The sequence below is a fragment of the Microplitis mediator genome, chromosome 9 (assembly GCF_029852145.1).
Source record: "Microplitis mediator isolate UGA2020A chromosome 9, iyMicMedi2.1, whole genome shotgun sequence".
NCBI classification, from domain to species: domain Eukaryota; kingdom Metazoa; phylum Arthropoda; class Insecta; order Hymenoptera; family Braconidae; genus Microplitis; species Microplitis mediator.
Window position 1 is genome coordinate 7,905,156 of NC_079977.1, and position 24,907 is coordinate 7,930,062.

Here is a 24,907-nt window from a genome sequence, read left to right on the forward strand (position 1 = left end):
AAAAAAAAAAAAAATTGAAAATTTACCCGATAAATCCAATGTCCATCTATTGGGTTAAGGTCAGAAATTTATCTCCAATAGATGGACGGCAAATTTTATTAAATTTTTTCAATTTTATTAGTTAATTATTAAAGTAATAAATTTGTTAATGAACTACGAACATAATCACATGATACATATCTTATTTTTTCATTTATTTATATTAGTTATAACAAATATAGTTTACCGGTTGTCTGTCACATGCTTAGTAATGGTGGCGCTTTTGAAGCAAAACGTCTTCACGTTAAAATAAAAATAATCGTTTTTATGATTATAACATATATTAAATTGAAAAAAAATGATTTTCTAACATCAGAAATATATATAGTCAAAAAAAAAAATTTTTATGTTACATTTTCATTCCTAAATTTTATTTAATCGGTTATTAAAATAATATTCGTCCATCTATTGGGGGGTGCCCATCTATTGGTGTATTTACCCTAGTAACTCTCAAATTTTTAATTTTAAAACAACTAAAAAATTACAAAAACAAAAATTTTTTAGCTTCAAATCTGAAAAATTCTGGTATGAGTCAATATATTGACATTATAATCTTTCTAATCTTCAAGTAAGAATATTTTTTTTAAGTTCTTTTAAACCATAAAATTGTCAATCTAAATTATTTTCGCTCAAAAACTATAAAAATCCTCCAAGAAAAATACGCCGTTGTTCAAAATTTTCACACTTCTAATAATTTTTTCAATGTTACAAAAATGTTCATTTTGAAGTTCCCATAATTATCCCAATTTTGGAATGTTCACAGTCACGAACGTTTTTGGAACTAATTTTTTTTACACGGGTAAATAAACATAAATAAATAAACGAAAAAAAATATCTTCATTTTTAATGTTAACTTTATTTACATTTTTTTTACAAAAATTTCGTACCATTAATTATTTACACTTTATTATTATTATTAGTAATTTTATCAATAAACAAAAAAATATTTGTACATTTACATTTAGTTTTCTTTGTTTATTTACAGACAACTAATAATCCGGTAACTAAATATTATTATTTGGTGTCAGTATTAATATTATAAGAATAAAAAAAATATTTATATTAATGCATTGTGTTAAGTATGCTTTTAATTAATGTAAATAAATAAAAAAAAAGTTATCCACGATTATTTACAATAATTAATTATAATAAATTAATTATTAAAATAATTTAATTTATTTTCCTTTGGACTATTCTAATTCACAGCCCTACTAAAAATATATATATTTATTTATTTATTCACTAAAGTTAATATTTATTATTAATTATGAATTAGTTGCGTATGTATTAAAAAATAAATAATTTACTTATAATAATAAATATCATCGAGCATATTATCTGATGACATGAGCGTAAGACTTTTCTCTTCGTGCATTCCTTTAGCGTAATTTATTTGCTGGGACACCCACTTGGCAATTTCATCAGTGTCGCATCTAACTTTCGGTCGTCTCAGTACCTCAGGAGCATCAAAATTAATCAAACCCGAGTCAATTCTCGAAGTCAGCTCAATATAATAAATTACCGATCCATTGGCTTCAATTTTCTTTGTCTCCTGACACTGTACCAGGTCCGCAAGTCCAACTTCAGTGACCACAGTCTTGCTACTCCCACAAATAATTCTCACTCGTTCATTAGACACCAGCACCTTCAAATTTTCTTGCCCACCGCACAAACTTTCCCACGCGACAAACAATTCATTGTAATTTCTGTCATTAATGTTGTACAGAAACTCTTGTCCTTCAGCTTGCTGAGGATTGTACGGCGGTAAGAGTCCAGCAGGTCCGCTGGCAACTCGAGGTAACCGCTGTCTTTTAGGAATAGTCCTGTGAGCACTTCTGCTGGACTCTCTTATAGCAGTAGCAGCTTCTGTTGCAAAATCTAAGACACCAACGACGGGTTTTGTAAAAGTACCAACGATTCCTTTGCCAAAACCGGCAATAAATCCGGGAAATCCTTCATTTGCGGCGCCGTCGTAGGTCTGTCTTACGACGCTGGTCAATCCACCGAGGACTCCAAAGCCTAGACCTTTTAGACCCGCGACAAAATGATCCCCACTGTGAACTGTTTGGGAACGTATTCTCTGGCGCGTTTCTTCGTGACCCTCGTCCATTGTAACGCGTCCCAGTCCATCGGATAAAGACTCTGATAATTTAGCAGTAGAATTTGATAATCCGTGAGTTACATTTTTTATTAATGTCTTGACATTTCCTTCCCGTATAAACCCGGACATGCCTTCGGAGATATCATTTACGAAACCCAGAGGATTACCCAGGAAGTCAACGCTTCCAAGAATAACTGCCGCTTGCCATTTCAATTCATCTTTGTAGTGTTTTATTATTGAGTGGATCAAAAACTGGCTGCTTTCAAAGGGATGCTTTTTTACAAACGGTTCCAACTCTATGGAGGCATCTTCGAATTTAATTAACGTCAATCCTAGTTTACGTTTTATTGACTGAAGACTTCGAGGTAATTTTGTGGTGGTCAGGACACTTAATTTAACTTGGCTGGGTACCAATTTAAGAAGACCGAAGTAATATCGTTTGGCGTGGGCTGCTGATACTTCGGAAATAAATCTCTGGGCTTTGAAATCATTCTCGTCGACGGGAGCTTCTAAGTCGGTGCGGTTGGTGCCTAAGAAGGCAGCGAGTTTGAGGATCAATCGTTCTTCTAGATGGACGCAAAGCGGTCGGATCATTACGATGAGATGCTTATAGATCTCGGCATTCTGGTTCTTGGATGGAAGTTTTTCCATGGAGACTTCAATTGCTGGCCGGTCGTTAGTTTCTGTACGGGAGCTGCGGGAAATATAAAGGACTGAGGTGCACTGGGCTTCAAAGAGCTGATTGTCGATCTGAATGTCAGAGATTGTGAGGTTAAGAGTCGAGTTGTAAGGGGTCTGGAGCAGGTCGAAGGCGATACCAGCAATGCGAGCGAAGAGAAGTTCTTCAACAGGCCGTCGGGATACTACGGACAGTCCAAGTCCTGAAGGCAGGGCGATAGTTAATTGCAGCTCGGATGACGTGCGGTCGGCTTCTACCTGCGTTGGTCGCTGGGCTACGGCAATGTGGGACCAGTCTCTTTCTTCTAAGAGTGCAAATGTCTTTTTCTGAAAATTGAAATGAGAATTTAAATAAATAATGATTTTTTTAAAAATTAGTTTATCCTTTTTAGAGATTTTATTTTTTTTTATTTTATATTAAATTAAAAATTGATTGAGGTCATTCCCAGTGTCCCCAACTTTTTAAAAATATTCAATGAACTGTCGTAACAGTATTTAAATTTTATTAATTCATTTAAAAAGTTAAAGCATCAGTTAAAAAAAAGACAACGCAGTTACAATTTTGCCGAGATATAGATTTTAAAAAAAATTACTGACAGTTGTTATCAGTTAGAAGTTAAACGAAATTTGGTAAATAAATTTTAGCTCAAAAAATTTAACATTCAAAATTATAATGATGACATAAAGATTTTTTTGAAACTTATTTTCCAAATTTCGTTTAACTCCTAATTGATATGAATTGAAAATAATTTTTTTAAAAATCAATGTCTCGGGGAAATTGTAAGTGCGTTGCCCTTTTTTCAATTAATGCTTTAACTTTTTTTTTAATTAATTATTAAAATTTTAATACGGTCATTACGATTGAAAGTCATTGAATATTTCAAGGCCATTCTCAGACAGTGTCCCCCCACTCTTTAAAAATATTCAACGATTTTAAATTGTAATGACCGAATTAAAATTTTGATAATTAATTAAAAAAAAGTTAAAGTGTTAATTGAAAAAAGGACTACGAAGTTAATATTTCGCCGAGACATCGATTTTAAAAAAAAATATTTCCAGTCGATTTCAATTAGGAGCTCAACGAAATTTGGACAGTAAATTTTTGTAAAATCTTCATGTCAACATTATAATTTTGAATGTCAAATTTATTTACCAAATTTGGTTTAATTCCTAATTTAATTCCTAATTGATAACAAGTGTGAGTAATTTTTTTAAAATCCTTTGTTCTTTTTTCAATTAATGTTTTAATTTTTTTAAAATTAATTAATAAAATTTAAATACTGTTATGACTATTGAATATTTCTAAGAAGTGGGAGGTACTGTCTGAGAATGGCCTTAAACTTTTGAATTAATGAGATAATTTTCTCCAGTGAGTATTCACATCAATACATTTCAATAAAAAAAAAAAAATTAAGATACTAAATTTATTAATTTAGTGTCTTAATTCTTTAATTTTTTGGAGAAATCAGTAATTTCTATAATCAGAGTACACGATTGCGAGTAAAATGAGTACCTACATAAATGTGTTCAAACCAATTACTTTCAAAACCTAAAATGATTGTTATAAATAATTAATTAGTAAATAAATTATAGAATTATCACTTCACGCAAACCAATCGTTGTTGGTACTCGTTTTACACGAAATATCATCAGTTAATTCAAAATCATGCTCATTTTTCCTTCAAAAATTTTTCCAATCCCAAAAAACCTCTAGGAGCCTCATTAAGGCTGGGCCGCACCTAACGAAATCTCGAGTTTAAGATTTCTAATTACTTATTAAATAATCTATATTATTAAGAGAATAAGGAAAATTTTGTTCCCGCCATATCTATATGATAAAATTAGTTAATGTCATTGAATTGGTGTAATTAGATAGGTCTTGACTTGAATTTGTGCCTTTTCATAGTTTAAACTTTTTTTAATTGCCAAGTATTGAGATGAATAGATTTATCTATATCATTCGAATTACATTTAAATTACGCGGGAAAAAAGACGATCGTATTTATTTTCTTTAAATAAATTAATACTTTAATTATTCTGTCGCTAAATATGACTGAATGTCACTGAATATATAGCTGTAGTATTTATATCGCGTTACTTATTCCAAAATAACAGATTTTTATTCCCCCTTTTGGTTTTAGGAAGTCTCTCAAAGCCAAAAAAGTGTGCATAGAAAAAAAAAAAGATTCATTGACACAAAAAATCTTTACTCGCCTAAAGAAAATTTTTACTTACCCCAATAAATTTTTTGCATTGTGAATTGAAAACAAAAATTTATTTAGAACTAGAAAAAATTACTTGGTGCAAGAAATTATTTCTTGACCAAAAACATCTTTTCTCGCCCCAAGACAATTTTTGTAATTGATAATGCATAAAATTTCTTGGTGCAAATTAAAAATTTTTACGGCAAGAAATCCTTTTTTTTCTGCGTATTTTATAAATTTAGTAGTGATTTTTAGGCAGTCACTTAGTGACTACAGGTTGCTCGTTAATATTACAGCGATTTTTTTAGCTTCCGACAAAAAGCAGAGGACGAACTTCCTCGGAAGATTTTCATCATTCGAATCCCATAAATATTCAAAACGTAATTAGAATTCTTAAATTCGAGATTTCGTTAGGTACGGCCGAGCCATAAACTATTAAGCTCAACTTATACCAACTTACACGTTCTTTAATATCCAAAATTTGTAGCACACGCGTCGGACCATCAGTCGTGACGCGTACTGACAAAAATCCCGAGCCGGGACGTAGACGTTGTCTGCCAACGCGTTGCTCAATTGGTGGCGGACTGCTGTGCGTCTGTGGTCCGAGTACAGCTTCACTCCCTGTCAATAAAAAAAATTTATATAATAAATAATTGACACTTAATAAATAAATAGGCTTAATTATCGCAATAAGCGGTGATGTGAAATGAAAATTAGTGAGTCTTTTATTTGGTTCTATTAAATTGTTAAGTGTTAGGATTATGTATATAATATTAATTAATTAAAATAATTTTATATATTCCGTTAGACTTAATACGTACACATTTGCCAACGGGCAACACTGCCGCCTGTAAAAATTTATTATATATTTTTTTTTTACTATCTATTGATTGATTAATTAATAGTTAATTGCATAAATAATAAATAATTTATCTCTCACAAATATAAAAATGAATTTAAAATGCTTTTTTAAGCAACTAAGCCAACACAAAAATAATAATTTTATTAAATTAAATTAAATGTTTATTTATTTAATTACTTTGTCTAAATAATTAGAGTAATTACCTTCGTATAAACCCATAAAACCGTCTTTAGATTGAACGCACATATTTTTATGAGCACAACAAAGACGTCCGTCATCGGTAAATTTCCAGGTCTGCGTTGATCTACGCCGTGGATCTGGTCTGCGTAGAGCTAGAGCACAATAATTAAATGGTTGAGGTGCTGGACCAGCAATATCAAGTACTAGAACGGTGTCTGGTGTTCTTGAATGTTTATCACGAGGTGGACTTGATCCTGAGACAGTAAATAATTAATTTAAAATGATTATTTATTTTAAATAAAATAGATAAAATAAAATAGAAACCTTCATGTTGAAGTTGTCCATCTCCAGTCATCCTCCATAATTGTGATCTGGCGCCGTATTGTTTCCGTCTTAATGCAACCCAACCACCAGGTCCAGCTTCTAGTACTAGTCTCTGTGTTTCGACATCCAGTGGATCAAGACCTCCTTCTCCAGTTCCTAGATCTCCGTCTATTTTAAATGTTCCTATAATTTAATAAATAATTATAATTATTTTATATTTTATTATTTATAAATTATGAGTTATACGTTAGTGGAATTTTGATGTTACGGAAATAATAATTAAAAAGATCATTTTTACATTAAAAAATTTTAGTTTAACGCAAACTGATTATTAGAGTGACCCAAAAAAACCGACTATTATTTTTTTCGAGTCTCTTATGAAAATTTGTTGGTTTAAGATGGATGACACACTTAGATATCCGTGGTCAAAATATCCGCGACAAAATATCCATCAGACAAAATTATACGCGGACAAAAAATCTGTAGACAAAATATACGTAAAAAAATTCAATTGATCAAATATATGAATTCATCTCTTTGTTACGTAAATTTTCAGGATATTCTGTCCGTAGATATTTTATTGCACACACAAAAAATTCGTGAAAAAAGGGCGCTATCTTTCACACCATTTTATGTGTGCGTATATTTTTGTAATGGCAAAACGATACTGAAGTCAGCAGACGTCTAATAATTTTTGGATTTTTTTTTAGACGATAAACCATAAAAAAAAAATATTTGAAAAAATTGCACCTGTAGTTTTTTAAATTTCCTACATGTGCATATTTTTATTTTATTTTTTTGCAATTAATTTGTTGAAAAACAAAAATTCAAAAATTGTTAAATGTCTGCTATCTTCAGGATCATAATGGCAAACACACCAAATTCGTGAAAAAAGAGCGCTATGTTTCACACGTATTTATGTATGTATCAATCATATGTATTTTCACATGAAGTATTTTATGAATTAAATGATGTGTTTATAAAATATGATTTTAATAACTTTCTTCTACTGTTATTTTAACTATGAAAATTTTGATCTGATGAATTCATCCCTTTGTTACGTCAATTTTCAAGATATTCTGTCCGTAGATATTTTATTCATCGGATATTTTGTCCGCGGATATGTTGCTACGCAACCTTAAGATGTTTTAAGAGGCCTCTCCAAAAATCAGCTCGATAAAAAATTTTCAAGAGGTCGCTGGCGAATTTTGAAAATCTCAAAAATGGTTGAAATTCAGATTTTTTGTTTATAAATTTTTTCTTTCTCGTGGCAGTAATAATTAATATTTGTAAAATCATGACTATGCTGAAAATCTCAGCCCAAAATGTAAATATTTAAACCGCGTTCAAAAATTTCAAATATTAACTGATAATATGTAACTAATACTTAGAATTAGTTTTTGTATTTTTTTATAACTCAATTATTGTCATTTCACTTAAATATAACTTTTGCATAACCGAAAATATACAGGACAGTCTTAAATAATAAAATTGGGTATGTTTTGAATAAGCAAAAGAACTTAAAAATTGAATTAAAAAATAAAAAAGTATATAAATAACTTATTTATATTTGTCGGGTTATTTTTTATTCATTATGATACTAATTGATGGTAAAAAAATTGAGAAGGTTCATTATTAATATTCAAGGGTCGTTCGAAAACGTCCAAAAGACAGCACTCGGAAACATTCAAAATTCTTGAGCGACGTTTAAATATTTAAATTTTCGGCTGAAATTTTCAGCGTAGTCATGATTTCGCAAATATAAACTTTAGCTGCCACGAGAAAGAAGAAATTTAGAACAAAAAAATCCTAATTTCGATCGTTTTGATATTCTCAAAATTCGCGAACGAACTCTTGAAAATATTTTATCGACTCGAAAAAAAAAATAGTCGGTTTTTCTGTATCGCCTTACTGAATATAGGAAATAAATGAGACTATTATTATTTTTATTCTAAAGTTTAAAAATAGTTGATTTTAAATATTTGTTAGAATAAAAAAAATATTTTTTTTTTAATGAAATTATTTATCTTCAATTCCATATTATTTTTCTCGGGAACCCGCATCATTTACAACATAACGTATCAATTATTTATTAAATAATTACCAGTAAATGCGATGTAAATAAAATTTTCATAAGTCAATCCGCGGTTTTCTCCCAAAACATTGAGATCGTACGAAGCAGTAACACCTCCTGGAGCAGTTACTATTAAATTCGCTGTCTGAGTTGGTTCATCAAGAGCATAGGGTACTGATGAATGAGGTCTTACTGTCCATTGTAAATTATCCAGTACATCAGCCTAAAAATTAATTTTTATTAACCAGGTTTCAAAAATTTATTAATGAATTTTAAAAAAATTACCTGATTAATAGTCAACGGAACTTCTGAAAAATTATCAACTCTAATGGGTGGTGGCATGGTGTTGGCATCAGTAAAGACAATAAAGTAAGTACTTTCCTGTAGAACAACATCAACTCTAAGGAAGTGCATTTTACCAACAGTATCTCTGATATTAATAGTCAAAGAATGATTCCCATCGATGATAATCCCGCCAGACCAAATGCAATTCGGTACGTCAATGACTCTGACGCAGAGCAGCTGGTCCTTGTCTAGTCTAGGCCAGTGGAAAGGCATGTGGCAGTCAGGCATGGCAGTAATATACGTAGCCTGAGCATCCGGATGGCTAACTGTGGTAGTAAAACATCTCTGGGCCAATTCTAAAGTACACGAAGATCTATTATGCAGTTGATACCGCGGAGACAGAGTCACTACGGTAGTAGCGCGGTATCTTCCGCGGGCAGCTCGCGTGGCGACGCCAATCAAATAAACGATATCAGGTCTGCCGTCTCTCAAAGTTATTCTCAATCGATGGACCTGGACTCCTGGTTGTAAATGAAACGGCTGCGACCACTGAGCTATTCCCTGCGGATGGACGTTCGTTCCTACGCGGACTGACAATGTCCGACTTGCTTCTTCGTCACTAAATGAAAAAAGTAACGGAGCAACCATCCGCGCACGTTCATGCTCTTCAAACTGCCCAGCAGCCTCAGTACCAACTCCTTCTTGACGGAAAACTAAAGGCAGTCCGGTTTTGTTGATGATCCAGTAAGGCGCGGTGATGTTGATCCTCACTGCTGCGCCTTTTTCAACGACCACAGCTGCGTAGAGAAATAATATCCTTCCAGCAGCATCAGTTAGTTTCATTCTCGATGCATAGGACCCGCTTGTTTGTCCTAAAGTAAGTGTACCTGATCCAGAGTAACCGTCAAGCTGGAAAGCAATCCCCAGTTGTTCTTCTTGTAAATTAATACCGTATAAATCGGCAGTGCTGCCTGGAGGTATTCGGCCACTTTCCCCAGCTACTTGGTACAGTAACTCATGCGGCAGTAGATTGATACACGTGACTGGAGGCAGCAGAGACACTGTATGAGCTGGTAAAATACAACTGGCACTGTCCATTGGATAGTTTTCGCGTCTCACAGCAACACACATTTTAAAAATATTATTCTGATTAGTACGACAAGTCGTTATTGTCTCGATAATTTCCATGGGCTTTTTGGCAAGGGTCCAATCAATTGGTTCCATGCAGTACTGAAACACTTGACTGGGATGCTGAGGCTTCAAACTCATCTGTACATTTGTATGAGTAATTGGTACTGATATAATTGATTTTGCTGGAACTTGTAGTGTTTTAGGGCCAGCTATAGACGCTCCGTATCCATAATTAAGTGATTTATCAAGTCTTATGTCAACGGTGTACGCTAATTTGTTAACAACTTGGAGCGCGGAACGAACTGTCACTAGCTTGCGTGCAGAGCCTTCAAGTTCGACAGTAAAAACAACCCGTGCTTTGGTAACAACGCTCTCGATGTGCGTCACTGCTGCATTGGCATGTCGGAAATAAACCCCGACCCTGTCTACAGTCACTGGATCAACTGGACGCCAGCCTTCGACCAGTACCGCAACTTGATGACGACGCGCGATGTGAGTCGACTGATGTCTCAGTTTTCCACGTTCTTCGAAAGTAAACGGGATAGTTTCTCCAGAAGCTACTTCAGTCCATGTCTTGTCACGCTGGACAAAGTCCGCGGTGTTGAATCGCGTGTTAGAAACTTCAGCAGCGACTGCTATAAAAGTTTTGAACCACAACTTTGAGCCCGTGTCATTTTTCAGAGCGAAGGGAACGAACGGAGATCGTCGCCGGTAGTTTTGAAGCTGGAGTGAGACCGCTTTTTGGCTGGAACTTGAGTAATCTTGGGTCCAATTGTCTTTAACGAGTTTCATTAACTCGACAAACGTTGAAGTTATGTTTACATTTACTGAATCCTCAGAATCAACTCGGACGTGAAGTCGCCGGGAGTTTACAGAATTTTTTATACTTTCCCACTGGACTGTAGCCTTCCAGGATTCAAGGAAAGGCTCCCAGCCGCTGAGCACACGGTTGTAGTAATCGATACCAAAGGTAGCTTTAAGACAAGCCTGTCCATCTGGTACTTGCTTCAAAGAAAAATCTACAAGCGCAAGCTCTACAAGAGGAACATCAGCATCACGACAGTCGTCAATGATACAGATTCTCAAACAACTGGAGTCTATTTCAATGACCTGGAACATCTTGGTATGATCACTAGGAGTCGCGTTCTGAGTTAACCAGAGTGCTGCGTCATCTAGCTGACCATTGCAGACATCCAGCGCAGCCTCGCAGTCGGTTTCTGCAAATCCTAGAGCAGATAGTTTCATTATATGACTTTTAGCATTTGCAGGCGGGCCTTGAGACTGCTGTTTTGCCCAGAGAGTTTGCTTCGGTAAAGAACTCAGCATTCTACTGAACATGGTGACGTCATGGTAGCTGAGCTTTATACTCAACGGCTGAAGCTGGATCTCAAGTGATTTTTCTTTGGTTAATTCAAAATTAGCACCTACTGGATCAATTATTGACAAAGCCGTTTCTTCTTCCATCCCTAGAATACAAGAGTAGAGTTCGCAGTGACTAAGACTACATGACAGAGGCTTCTCATCGTCTTGTGGCAGCGACCGAAACGACAGGATCGCGGTGCACTTTAATATCACCGCGTTGGTGTCCCAGAGTGACGTGTCCTCGACAATTACTAGCTCTGAGTCAGTGATATTTAATTTTAATTCAAAGGGCAATGTATTGGCTGCAGTATCATCAGTGCTGTCTATTGCCGCCGGAGCTTGAGCTGGCTCTGGTTCCGTAGAATTTAACACCAGGAAGTCTTTTACTGCTTCCCACCAGTCAAGAATAGCCGTCAGTCGCATACTGTGCAATAGAATTGTAGTAGCGGCATTATTCTTACGTCTCCTGTGATGAATTTCAGCTTGCACGCGATCTGGGATACCAGCAAAATTTTTTAGTGGCTGTAGAATGCTCGTGAATACGTTTGAACGTTTGTTTACCGGCTCGTCCTGAAATCGCGTGTCTATAACAAGAATTTCTTGAGACACTAGATCAATGTCTTGAGAACCATCGCTTAGGGAATCGAGTGTCAGACGAGATTTTATAAAATTTACACACGCGAGAGCGGCTATTCCATGATTCGGATGCAATTTAACGGTAACATTGACGATGTCCAGAATGATACAAGAGCGCGTCCATACTTTGCCTGTCACAGGCTCCTCGAAGTAACTGCTGACATCTTGTAAGTCATCTAGGAACATGCGTATGTCGTCGAGATTCTCGCCGATATTATAAGAAAGTAGTCCGCGTACTAACATATACTGGGCTGGGTCCATAGCACAATTCATTGTAGACAAAGTGCCCTGGATACTTAGATCCGGTATCTCACGACTCACATAAATGTCCAAGTTCCTTTCAATCCTTAAACTCAAGTGGCATTTGTCTGTGAGAAGTGACGGGCCCAGTTTGCTGACATAAAATCCTCCGATGAGAGTCTGGTTGTCAATAGACGTCTCCACATGATCACTTTTAACTCTGGTAGCTGTGTACACGTCCATGTTGACTAACTCCAGTGACATCACATCTAGAAGACACTGGGAATCTTGCTCGGACACGTGAAATGAATTCGCGGCAGTTAATTCTCCTAGATCAAGAACCAGGAGCTGCTCACTACGGGAACTTACTGGCAGGAGAATTATTGGAGCTCCAGCGTGAAGTTCTAAGGAGAGTCGAGTTCCTCGCTGCTTCTGTACACTCACAACGACGTCTCCAGCTCTAAGATTGTTCATAATGTCTCTGAGTTGTGAGAAATGTCGAAAGAATGCTTGGAGCTCAGCTACGAAGCGCTGAGTGTGCACGTAGTGGACTGCAGACATCTGGAGTTTTAGTTTTGCGTCATAAGGAAGCTTGTGTGCGTTCTCGTAGCTCGAGTACTGGAAATTCAAAGCTTTTCTGCCAGATGATAGAAATCTTTCACGATAAAAACGTCCGTGAGGAGTAAGATCTAATAGAGACATTGATCCAAGTGATCCAGATACTTTTGTCTTGCCTGAGGCTTTGATTATCCGGGTGCTGGCGTTTGAAATGTTTGCTTTGGCGATCTCGCGGTCAGTACGAGTCAGTACCAGTGTTAATGATCGAACTTCAATGTCAACCTCCGATTTAAACTCGTAAATGTTTTCTTCAGCTGCGTCAGTTTGCGAATCCGGTTGCGGTGTCTCGTGTATTGTAATATGATGGCTAGAATTTGTTCCGATGCCAAAGAAATCTAGGACAATCATCCAGGACTCGACACTGACTATCAGGTCAAGACAATTGAAGTCAATAGTGACTGTCTTGTGGCGAATTGGCCGTGAGTTTGATTCTGGGCTCTCAGGATGAATTTCAGTCATTGTTATACTGATGAGCACAAGGTTTTCTTCGCAAGTAACAGCACCTGGGGAGGGAGGCGGAGTATTGGGAGTTCCAACCAGCGAGGAAGCTTTTCTCCAGTGTGCTGGAACTGTTCCGTAGAGAGTGAAAGTTTCCAACCGATCGGGCAAACTTCCGCGGCTGTATTCACTTCGCCACTTACGACAGTTGTAGGCAAAGTCCGGACATGATTTAGAGACACCGAGAGGCAGACGCGCGCGAGTGGGCGCAGATGACTGCATCATACAGCGATGTCGCGAACCAACTGGACAAAGCAAGTCTTCCATCAGCAATGATCTCAAAGAGACTTGAGTAGTTGATTCCTGCTTGTGAAGTTTTTCGTACTTAACTACAAATTCCTGCATTGATAATTCGACTAATGGTTGCTCCGAGTGATCCTGTTTCAATTGAATGCACAAAGTCGGTAGCTCGAACAATACTTTTAATAATAATTCAAATGAAGATTCTGCTGATGTTTCAATACGTTCGGGCTGGATCACGACTTCTCGCGAGTGTGGGAATGAAAATACCGCATGTACTGTGTCAAGTAATTGTTCATACTGCGTACGAGACAGCGATACCTTCAGTGGAGTTGTAATAACACCGTGGACCTGAAAAATCGGCTGCGAAGAGATTGAAATATCCTGATCAATAAAAAAACACGATCCATGCAATGAATTAGCAGCATTGACCTTCTCAATTGTAATTTTAAGTGAAGTGTCATGTAAAATAGGACGTCCTGAATCTTTGCAACTGTATGTGTCTTCAGCACGCGGTGGTAAAGCTGCCGTTGAATTTCCAACACGGGCGGTGACATCTAAAGAATAAAGATTCATGTCCCGGACCTCTAAGCTTGCAGTTTGCTTGGCCATGAGATCAGCAGAGGGTTCGTGCTGCAAAGACATGGTACCCAGATGGGCGACAAATACTTGATGGCTGTGAGAAGCCCGCGGGATTACGATGACCGGGCTGTCTAATACGACGTCTAGTTTAAGGCGCAAGACTGCTGGGTTGTCTCCGTCGATCAACGAGACGCTAGGCAGCCGCTTTCGTTGCGGCACACTCCAGTCTTCTGTTTGCACTAGTCCTATTGCCATGTCCGTAGCAGCTGCACCAATCGAACGCGCTAGATTGCTCATGTACTGTTTGAATTCGTCAGCACATGATCGCAGTTCGGATATCAAGTGAGGCGCGTGTGTATACCAGACACTGCCTATGCGAATTGATATATCTGCTTCTACGACTGATGATGATTGTAAATTAGTACGACTTGCTGAGAACCTAAAGGCTTCTGGTTGATTTGACAAAGAAAAGTGCTCCAGAGGTGCGTGAACTGGATCTACCAGAGGATCCCGTCCTACACTGATGATCCGCTGATGGGTTTTGCCAATCAGCGTTTGATCTAAGACTTGCAGACCTCCTAGAGATCCAGATATTGACGTGTTAGTCGCTAAAGTTGCTTGGATACGAGCATCTGACATGGTAGCGGTTGCTATTTTCTGTCCTATCAGATGACTCTCGTGCATTACTGCTCGGAGCAAGAGTACATTGAGCCGATGAAAGTCAAAAGTTATTTCTGTTCGCGTTGAAGTTGTTGACAGCGATTGACTTACGACAGAGTCTTGACGCTGGATCTTTTTGCTCAGTTCTTTGGATGGTAAGACCCGTCGAATGAAACCCACGAGCTCGACGATAGTTTCTTGGTTCGCTATGATGTCAAGATTATTAAACTGGATGTTGGCTACTCGGAGATTTTCTAATGAGTCTTCTACCAAAGTTAGCTCGATTACTATCAACGCTTCGTTGTCCAGTTGCTCTATTCCGCTCAGAGAGTTGTTCCGAGGAGACATCATATTTTTGACATCGTATGCCAGGCTAGAGAGAGCGCGAGTCAGTGCTATTGGTGACGTTAAACGTCTCGGTAGACCTAAAAAAGATTTATCAGTTATAATATCATCATAGTATTGGCTTTCTAGCTGGTGGTCAACTAACGTTATCATGGCCACCTTAGAAAATAATTACGTAAAGAGATTTTAAAAGTAACTTACCTGGATCTGGTGAACCTGGTGAGACTGGAGACGTCGGAGAAGTTGGTTCCGAGTCTCTCAAGCTCCCGGAAACACTATCCATGCCCACATGCTTATGACTAGCAACCAAGAGTTCAAAATCCGGGCCATATTCTTGCATAGCATCAACTAGCAGCAATCCGTGAACAGACAAAGAAACATTCATGTCAGCCAGTCGTTTGCTCATCGCAGCCCTAACTCCAGAAACCTGAAGCTCTGCGACACTGCGTCCGCGACTCTGCAACTCGAATGTCATCTGGTCAATTATAAATTGCACCATCATCGCGTGTAACATCGTCCGGTCGCTCTCCTCTTTCTTCGGACTCTCCGGTTCACTTCCAATCCCCGGCTTCGCCAGCTCCGAAGGTTCCCAGAAGGTCGACAGCAACTGGTACATTGATCTAATCGCTTCCACTTTCTGCTCATTTACATGCACGACCAGCCGCGGTAAGTTTCCTGACACTGTCAATGACGGGTACTGTGGGTCCATCGTCGAAACAACGCGTCGTTCTATTTGCAGCGATATATTAAATCGTTCAAGCACGTGGAGCGTGCTCATACCACGTGTACGCGCATGTTTCCAATTGTCTTTAACTTTACCCACAAGTATCTGGAGATCTGACAGATCGATCGTGTACTGATCGTACAGTTTGTGATGCAGCGCAGTCTCCGATATCATTTGATACTCCGCGACGCTTCCATTTTCTTGAGAACCTGGTGGAGTTGAACAAGGAGTCTGGAATCTTTCATCTTCGTCATCATCTTCATCGCCAGCACCAACTTCTACCTTCTTGCTGGTATCTTTAGCACTTATTTCGTTGTCTTCGTCGCTATTGGGTGAGCCAGGTCGTAAAACGACTTTCTTGTCACCAATACTATTTGTCAGGTGCAACCTACCGAAGTCAACCACCACGACAGCTGCTGTAGAGTCACTGAATTTTTCTACCAACAGTATTTGAGGTGCAGATATATTGAACTGTAAGTCCCAGGATGAGCGATAGACAAAATCACCTTCTAATATCTGCTCCCAGTTCTTTATCAGCTGCCGGCGGGTGCGGCGTTTCATTGCTTGCAGACGTTGGTTTGATGAATTCTTGTGTGGTTTGCTGATAAAATCCACTAGCCATCGGAACGCCGAAGGATTGTAGACGATATCCAGTGACCTAGTTGACAAATGAAGCGAGTGGTCCATTGTGATATGCAGCGGTTTCTTTTCGTAAATTAACTCGAAGAGCGGCTGATTTGTGGTCGTTAGTTTGTCTGAAGAAGTTCTTAGGCGCACTGAAGAGCCAGTCGTTTGCGGCTGTATTAATATCGGGAACATGGAATTTTCGGTTAGGAAATCGTGTAAATAAAGCGCGCCGAGACTTATTGAAAATTTGTGCGATCCAGAACGTGGTCTTGATTCGTAACTTAAATTAACCCGTTCAAATTGTAATTCCATTATTATTTTTTTAGTTTCTTTGGTTGTCTCATCATCAGCAAGAGCTTTAGAATTTTTTTCCGTACACAGACTGATGGCTCCTTTATTCAAAGTAAAATTAAATTGTCCGAATACAGTGTCACGTCTTAAGAGAGTGTTGTCGTCAATGGTATCAGCAAGTACGTCAAGTAATTCACCGTCAAATGCCGAAGAATTGGGTGTTGATATTTGATCTGGAGTTTTCGAGTACCAGCCCCACCATTGAGGGAACCACTGGACAAGAATACCGCGAGCTTCTGGATTAGTCGTTGGTTCAATGGGCTTTGGAGGCCGGACTTTGGCCATTGCCAGTTCTCTGAGCACACGCAGATCATCAAAACTTCGCTCGTTTTCAACTTTATCTTTCAGAGATTTAATATCCGGAGGCAGGATTGTCGTAGGAGTGTCCAGTAACTTTCTGATAGCATCTACGTAGGCAATGTTGTCGCGACCACGTTGCAAAACGTCTTCCCAGGTCATACGAGGTTTAAGAGAGTCTTTGCCTAGATGACAGCGCGCCGCGTATTTCCACCAGTCACGCGGACTGTTCGCGATAGAAACTGATGGACGACAACGACGCTGACGACGTCTGTGATCAATGTTTTCTAGCTCGCGAATACACTGGACCATTTGTTCATACTGGACGTCTGTAAGTGACAGCGGTACCTGGTCTAACTGAAGATTAACGACAATTCGCGGTTGTAACACTGATCTAAGCGGTTTCTCCGATCGATCGCGCTTTATGTGAGCTTTAGCACTCACTGGTGATAAAACATAGCCAGCTGTCTTGGTGTCTGACATTGCAACAGCCAAATCTCCAAGACTTAAGCTCCCGAAGACTTGGTCTGGGTTCAAATGGTTCCAGTAAACCGACAAACCATCGAGCTCCATCAGTTTGAATGACGCGTCGTTTGAGTTCCATGATGTTGAACCAGGTGTCCAAGTTGCGTCGCAACTTTGAGCCGAGAGAGCTTTTATTGTGATGCCCAGTGCCACTGGCTTTCTCGTGACGTCTTCGAATCGCAAATGAACATCTTTAATATTAAGTTGGAGATTTTCTATGATATTTGTGACCAAGGATGTGCCGTAATTTATCCAGGAGCTGTAACTGGTCGCATAGTACCCCGCGTCTCGTTCATTGCTAGCTCGCCATCTTGCTTCTAATGCGTCGAGTCGACTGTGCTTGTATTCTTGGAAGATCTGTTCCTCCGTTTCTTGGTCGTAGTCGTCTAAATTTATTGGTGATGCTACTAGGTACAGCTGCTCGATGGCGATCACCCATGACGCCGTTCTTATTTGACGAACTGGAACTTGCAGACGGACTTTCCCAATAAATCCAGCTTTTATTTCAATCGGCAACCCTATATGACGTAGTGCTTCTTTTTTTAAAGGCAAATTTTCTAGCTCAACTTCACCTAAAAAATAAAAAATTAATTAATTAAGGTCTGGTTGATTTGAAATTATTGAATAATTCTTGGGATAAATTTACGATTTATTTTTTCGTTTGTGTATAGACAATATTTTTTTTTAAACATTAATTTTTTTTAAATATTTGAGGCGTCTAATTTAAAAATTGGAGATCTCTTACACGGTTGCGTAACAGTTCAACCAAAGACAAAATAACCGCGATAAAATTACCGAATGACAAAGTAACCGTCTTTTTATCATGGTTTTTGTGTGTTTTGTCGTCGGTTATTTTGTCGTCGGTTATTTAAGCGTGACACCATCTTACACATGGGAAATTAAAATCGTCATAAAATTTTACTCCATTTATAGAATACTACCATAAGTTTGCAGGATTTAAAGTAAAATGTTACTTTCCCTGATTAAGAAAAATGATTTAATCCATGCTAAGTTTATATCTATATATTAGTCGTTTCAAATTATTTTGAATCATTTCAAATAATCAGGGTTATTCCGAGAAATTTAAAATCCAGTTGTTTTTGAAATCGGTCCAATCTAACGAGTGGGTTATAAATCTAGTATAAATTTATCTCATTCAAAACTGGGAGTAAATAAAAATTTTTTACTGCCTATTGAAAATGAATTTTTATTGATTTCTTTACCTTGAATTATTCATTTATTAATAAAAAATTCTGTCTGTGGTGCCAAAGTATATTTTTGAGTTTAATGATAGGTTAAAAATGAATTGATTACTATTGGGAAAATATTTTGATAAAATTCATGACTCAAATTTTTTCCTTAAGGAGAGGATAGGGTTTTAAGCGTGAAAAAAAAAACTTATTTGCAAATTTTTTTCGCCTATATGGATATAGTAAATTAATTTAAGCCTTTTGTACATTGTTAAGTGTCATTTCAAAAACATTCCCTGAAATTTTTACGCGAAAATATCCACAAACGAGCCGGTTACAAAGCTTTCCCAAGAATGCCTTTGAAAAAAGTCGATATGCGGTGATCACTGTATCTCAGCTAAAAATTATTTGAAGCCGAGTACCCTTCAAATTTAGTTAAAGTATCAACAAATCCTTCCCCCCCCCCAACGATCTCTGATATTTTTTTTTTATTTCTACATTTTTTGGTGGTCATGTAAAGTGAAAAGTGCTATTTTCACGAAAAATTCCGTCATTTTAGGGGCGGAAAAAATCCTCATTATAAAAAAAATCTCAAACTCAACGTTGGGCGGAGGTATTTTATATATAGAAAATGTGTACCAAGTTTGAAATGAATCGGTCATGTAGTTTTCAAATGATAGTGATCACGGACTTTGAAAAAGTAGTTTCGAGAAAAATGTGTTTGAAGTTTTAGAAGAAAAAAGTGAAAAAATTTTTTTTGTTTTTTTAACTTAGGGAAGGTGGGAACGAGAAAGCTCCCCTGAAAATTTGATAAAAAAAAAAAATTTTTTTTAACTCAGGGGAGGGTGAGGCCAAGGGCTGCTCTGATTGACTTGAAATTTTGGGAATATATTCTTGAAATATTTAACTACACGGAAAAGAAAATAGTAGTGACTACTCTCTGGGATAGTACTGAGTACTTTCTGTAAAAAAAAATTTTAGACAGTACTGTATGCTATCTAGACTGTATCCACTACTATCTAGACTATATCTACTACTGTCCGGGATAGTACTCAGTACTATCCAGAGAGTAGTGGATGCCGTCTAGATAGCATACAGTACTGTCTGAAATTTTTTTTTTTACAGAAAGTACTCAGTACTATCCCAGAGAGTATCCACTACTATTTTTTTTTCCGTGTATAAGAAAAGACAAAAAAAAAATCGATTTTTCAAAAGTGCAAAACCCTATCCCTCCCTTAACGTCAAATAAAGTTATAGGACTTTTTATACAGTCGAATCGCGTTATGAGTCCGCCTATAGGAGTGTAGGGGAAGATAATTCTAAGAATTCCTCGACCTCACTTCTGTTCAGTAGTCGATTATACTTCCCCTACTTTACAAGTGTGTAAAAGCGTACGTGATTATTATCATAATCGCGTTATGAGCCTACCCGATTGATAAGTCCATTATTATTAGTCCATTAAATTATAATTAATTATTTAACTATTTATTATAATCATACGGATTCTATGATTATTGTAGAAATAATATTTATTAAATATGTTATTAAAAGTTGTATTTTATATTTTAATTAAAAAATAACATTTAATTCTTCTCACCAACCTTCCGTTCTCATATCAAGAGACTGAAATGAATTTTTTTTTTAGTCCATGGAGGCGGAACGTCTTCAAGAAAAATATAACTCGACGGACTCATAACGAGCGGATTCATAACGCAACCCGACTGTAATAGAAATGAAATTACCATGCTACGGGAAAATTCAAATAGCGAGCGCCACTTTTTAAAATTGAAATAAAAAATTGTCTTTTTGACAGAATTTTTTTTTCGATGTATAGAAACTTTTTTTACAACAGCCGAAAAAAAAATATCGATTTTGTTGGAGTACCCTAATAAATATACCACCGGTGAAGTATTAAAACAGTTATTTTTAAATTTGAATGTTTCTTTTTAGATAATAACATTCAAAATAAGTCAACAAAATGAAGTTAAAATCACAACTGAGCTTTTTTCAGTTACTAGTTGAGATTGTAATCGGGCTAAAAATCAAGTTATCATCAAAACCTGCCTAAAAATATTCATTTAATTTAAACTCAGCCATTCATCAAGTTTCCTACAAAAATTCGAAGCTTCTTAAGTAGATTCTCAACTACAAGTTCATATCAAGTACTTATAGCTTCTCATACAACTTTTTTGTACAGAAATTTCGTTACCTGCAAGAATCTGTATGAATTCTTATACAAGAAAACCATTTTCTATGTATAAAAATAAGGAATTCTTGGCGCAAAAAAATTTTTCATTATGAAATGCAAACAAAAATTTTCTTAGGATTAGAAAAAATTTTTTAGCGCAAGAAATTATGATCCTGAAGTTAGCCGACGTCTAATAATTTTTGAATTTTTTTTTAAATAGTAAATCATAAAAAAAAAATATTTGAAAAAATTGCACCTCAGTTTTTTAAATTTTCTACATGTGCATATTTTTATTTTTGTAATTCATTTGGTGAAAAAAAAATCCGAAAATTTTAAAATGTCTGTTAACTTCTGGATCATAAGAAATTTTTGTTTCGCCCCAAGAAAATTTTTGTTTTCAATTTATAATGCAACAAATTTCTTAGAATACGTAAAAATTTTTTTGGAGTAAAAATTTTTTGCGCCAAGAAATCTTTTTTTTTCTGTGGGGATAATTAATAGATTCCTATATAAATCCATGATGATACTGAAGTTAGCCAACGTCTAATAATTTTTGGATTTTATTTTCGACAGTAAATTATAAAAAAAAAAAAAAATTTGAAAAAATTGAAGCTGTAGTTTTTTAAATTTTCTACATGTGCATATTTTTAGTTTTCATTTTTTTTTGTAATTGATTTGTTGAAAAATAAATCCGAAAATTTTTAATTGTCTGTTAACTTCTGGATCATAAGAAATTTTTGTTTCGTCCCAAGAAAATTTTTGTTTTCAATTTATAATGCAACAAATTTCTTAGAATAAGTAAAAATTTTTTTGGAGTAAAAATTTTTTGCGCCAAGAAATCTTTTTTTTTCTATGGGGATAATTAATAGATTCCTATATAAATCCATGATGATACTGAAGTTAGCCAACGTCTAACAATTTTTGGATTTTATTTTTGACAGTAAATTATAAAAAAAAAAAAATTTGAAAAAATTGAAGCTGTAGTTTTTTAAATTTTCTACATGTGCATATTTTTAGTTTTCATTTTTTTTTGTAATTGATTTGTTGAAAAATAAATCCGAAAATTTTTAATTGTCTGCTAACTTCAGGATCATAAATCCATGGAATCTCATACAATCCCACGTGAAATTTTTTTTAATGATAATGACATAACCATTTACTTTATCCTGGTTCTTGTTATTATTTTTTCTCATCAGTAATTTCTAAAAAAGTACAAAAATTTTTGGTGTCCGTGTTTTAAACCAGGCGCCTCAACTGTATTAAACCTAATAAAGAAAATAAATTAATTTCGAATAACAAAATAAAGTAATTGAATCTTATTTTAAATTAGATCATGAGTTTTTAATTAGAAAGTATTTGAAAGCTAAACATTAGCAAAGGCTTGACTAAAAAGAGACCTGTCCGAATTACTTTGGACACCTCAAAAATCAGGACATGTCTGGGAAAATTCTGACGTAGAAAAACGTTATTTATGACATATTTATGTATACATGTGTATATTGTTGGTAAAATAATTTAAAAAAAAAAGATGAATCTGGTGTATAATAAAACAATTAATTGATAATTAATTAAAGTATTAAAAAGTTTATAAAATTATAAATTAATTAAATAGTGAAACTTAATTACTGATGGTTTTGTAGATTAAATGAATTATTAAGCAATTATAAGAGGTTACCTGATAGCAGAGCAATACTGAGTTGATCGGTATTTAAATTCTCGACATATTTTCCTAAATAATTATTTAGTACCCAGGCTACTAGGCCTTCTAACATTTTTAATAACAAATAATTATTGTTTATAAATATTTTTAACTGTTATTTTATAATTTATTTAAACATTTTTATAGACTGTGGAGGTTAGAATAACACTGAGTTTTTGTTGTAGTTGGGAGAGTTTCAAAGTTGTCAACTGGATACACGTTATTTTTTATATACTTTGATAGTAAACAAACATTTTTTACAAGTTATTATGTTTAAATAATTAAGTGATTTAGTAATAACTGGCTTATAAATAAACATTGTTGGCTAGTTAAATACAAAGTTCGATTATCTTTCTGTCTGGAGTATTTTTTACATTTCGAAATATTGTGCGCGCGCAAGGCTTAAATGGCGGACCACTTTTTTTTTGTGCGCAATTTTTGAATGAGATTTTTTTTAAATATCAAAGGGTGCCAGAAACTTGACCCAACTGAAAAATATTCTAACGTAAAATTTATATGAAAAGACGGATAGTCGAAATGTAAATTATTAGAAAAAAATATTATACGTTTATAATTTAAGTAAAAAAGAACAGAGTAAATCACACCAACTTTGTATATAAATAAATTATGCCGTAAATGAGGGCTGAAAAATTTTATTGCATGAAAAAGACATTTTGTTGGAAAGTAAATATAGATATTAAACTGATTCAAAAAAATCGACTATTTTTTTGTTCTTCATTATATCGAAAATATTGTTGGAAATGACGAAAAAAAATACTGTGAAACTTCGAGCTCTTAATCAATATTAACAGCTGCCGCATCGCAATTTTCTATTTCCCGTTTAAATAACATGGGAAAATTTATTTTTTAAGCTTTGGAATTTTGTAGCTCACGGTGGTATCAATACTTTCAAATGTTCAAGACATAATCTTATGGGAAATTTGACGCTCTACAAAAAAGGTCTCTTATAATTTTTCGATATTTTTATTTCTTCAAAAGTTATTCGAAGTTAAAATTAGATTGACGACAAATTTTTACATTTTTGGAATTTTTTGACGCAACCATCAACTTGACCGAAAAATATTATAGGACATTTTTTGTAGAGAATTTTATTTCCTATAACTTATTTTAGAGAAAATTTTCGATATTTCTCACAAGTCGTAAGTTTTTTGCAATTAACTGAAAATTTAATATAATTAATTTTAAGCAACAAAATTTAGATTGTTTAAGAAAATTTTCAGTGAATTGCAAATAACTAACGACTTGTGAGAAATATCGAAAATTTTCATTGAGATAAGTTATAGGAAATAAAATGTTCTACAGAAAATGTCCGATAAAATTTTCCGATAAAGTTGATGGTTGCGTCAAAAAATTTAAAAAATGTAAAAATTTGTCGTCAATCTAATTTTAACTTCGAATAACTTTTGAAGAAATAAAAATATCGAAAAATTATAAGAGAACTTTTTTGTAGAGCGTCAAATTTCCCATGAGATTATGTCTTGAACATTTGAAAGTATTGGTCCCACCGCGAGCTACAAAATTCCAAAGCTTAAAAAATAAATTTTCCCATGTTATTTAAACGGGAAATGGAAAATTGCGATGCGGCAGCTGTTAATATTAATATTAAGAGCTCAAACTTCCACAGTATTTTTTTTCGTCATTTCCAACAATATTTTCGATCTAATGAAGAACAAAAAAATAGTCGATTTTTTTGAATCGGTCTCATGTATATATATATATAGTCTAGTCGACAAGTTGAAAATGGTCCAAAATAGAGATACTGCTCTTAAAATTAAGTGCGATAGCTCATTGGATCCGGAATGACGCCTAGAAAAATGTCCTAAAAGTGTGTATTAGCACGTAAAAAATTGCAAAAGTTATAAACAATTAAAGACGAAAAAAAGAAGGCATTTCGTTTTTTGCCAATATTTCATAGACTATTAATATTTAAGAAATCTTACAAAAAGATTCTTAAAGAGGAGGAAATTTCTATTAAAAAACTCCGACTCTCCGGATTTCTATCTCCATTATTTATAATTTTAATTTAACGCTGAAAAGGCTTGCAGGCACACCGTCAAAAGTAAAAATTTCAGAAGTATACCAACTTCAGAAACTCACAGTTAGGAATGTAAAAAATAAAGATGGTTCATAATTCAGAATGACAAATTATCACCTTGTCAAAAACATCGAATCTCTAATCTTTATATCAACACATACTCAGAATTTACAATATTCATTCTTTCGTAA

At 35.2% G+C, this 24,907-nt stretch overlaps 1 protein-coding gene across 2 annotated transcripts; it reads right to left on the minus strand.

Annotated features, from left to right (window-relative positions):
• Nucleotides 1–1,003: 1,003 nt before the first annotated feature.
• Nucleotides 1,004–23,063, minus strand: LOC130675086 (intermembrane lipid transfer protein Vps13D). 2 transcript variants are annotated; one of them, XM_057480574.1, is made up of 9 exons: nt 22,637–23,063; nt 15,261–18,155; nt 8,748–15,139; nt 8,493–8,685; nt 6,389–6,571; nt 6,088–6,318; nt 5,844–5,870; nt 5,483–5,643; nt 1,004–3,145 (listed from the first exon to the last, which is right to left on the minus strand). In XM_057480574.1, the coding sequence occupies exons 1-9, from the start codon at nt 22,731–22,733 to the stop codon at nt 1,343–1,345; spliced, it is 11,982 nt and encodes a 3,993-aa protein (XP_057336557.1). In that variant the 5' UTR covers nt 22,734–23,063; the 3' UTR covers nt 1,004–1,342. The 2 variants fall into 2 exon arrangements, with proteins under 2 accessions (XP_057336557.1, XP_057336558.1); XM_057480575.1 differs by lacking the exon at nt 5,844–5,870.
• Nucleotides 23,064–24,907: the final 1,844 nt, after the last annotated feature.

Bases quoted from the DNA above. Each gene is read 5' to 3' on its own strand.
- LOC130675086 (XM_057480574.1), bottom strand. From the start codon at position 22,733: ATGTTAGAAGGCCTAGTAGCCTGGGTACTAAATAATTATTTAGGAAAA. The intron at 5,644-5,843 runs GTACGTATTAAG...TTTTATTGACAG, and splicing joins TGTTGCCCGTTGGCAAATGT to GGAGTGAAGCTGTACTCGGA. The intron at 3,146-5,482 runs GTAAGTTGGTAT...TTCAATTTTCAG, and splicing joins TTTTGGATATTAAAGAACGT to AAAAAGACATTTGCACTCTT.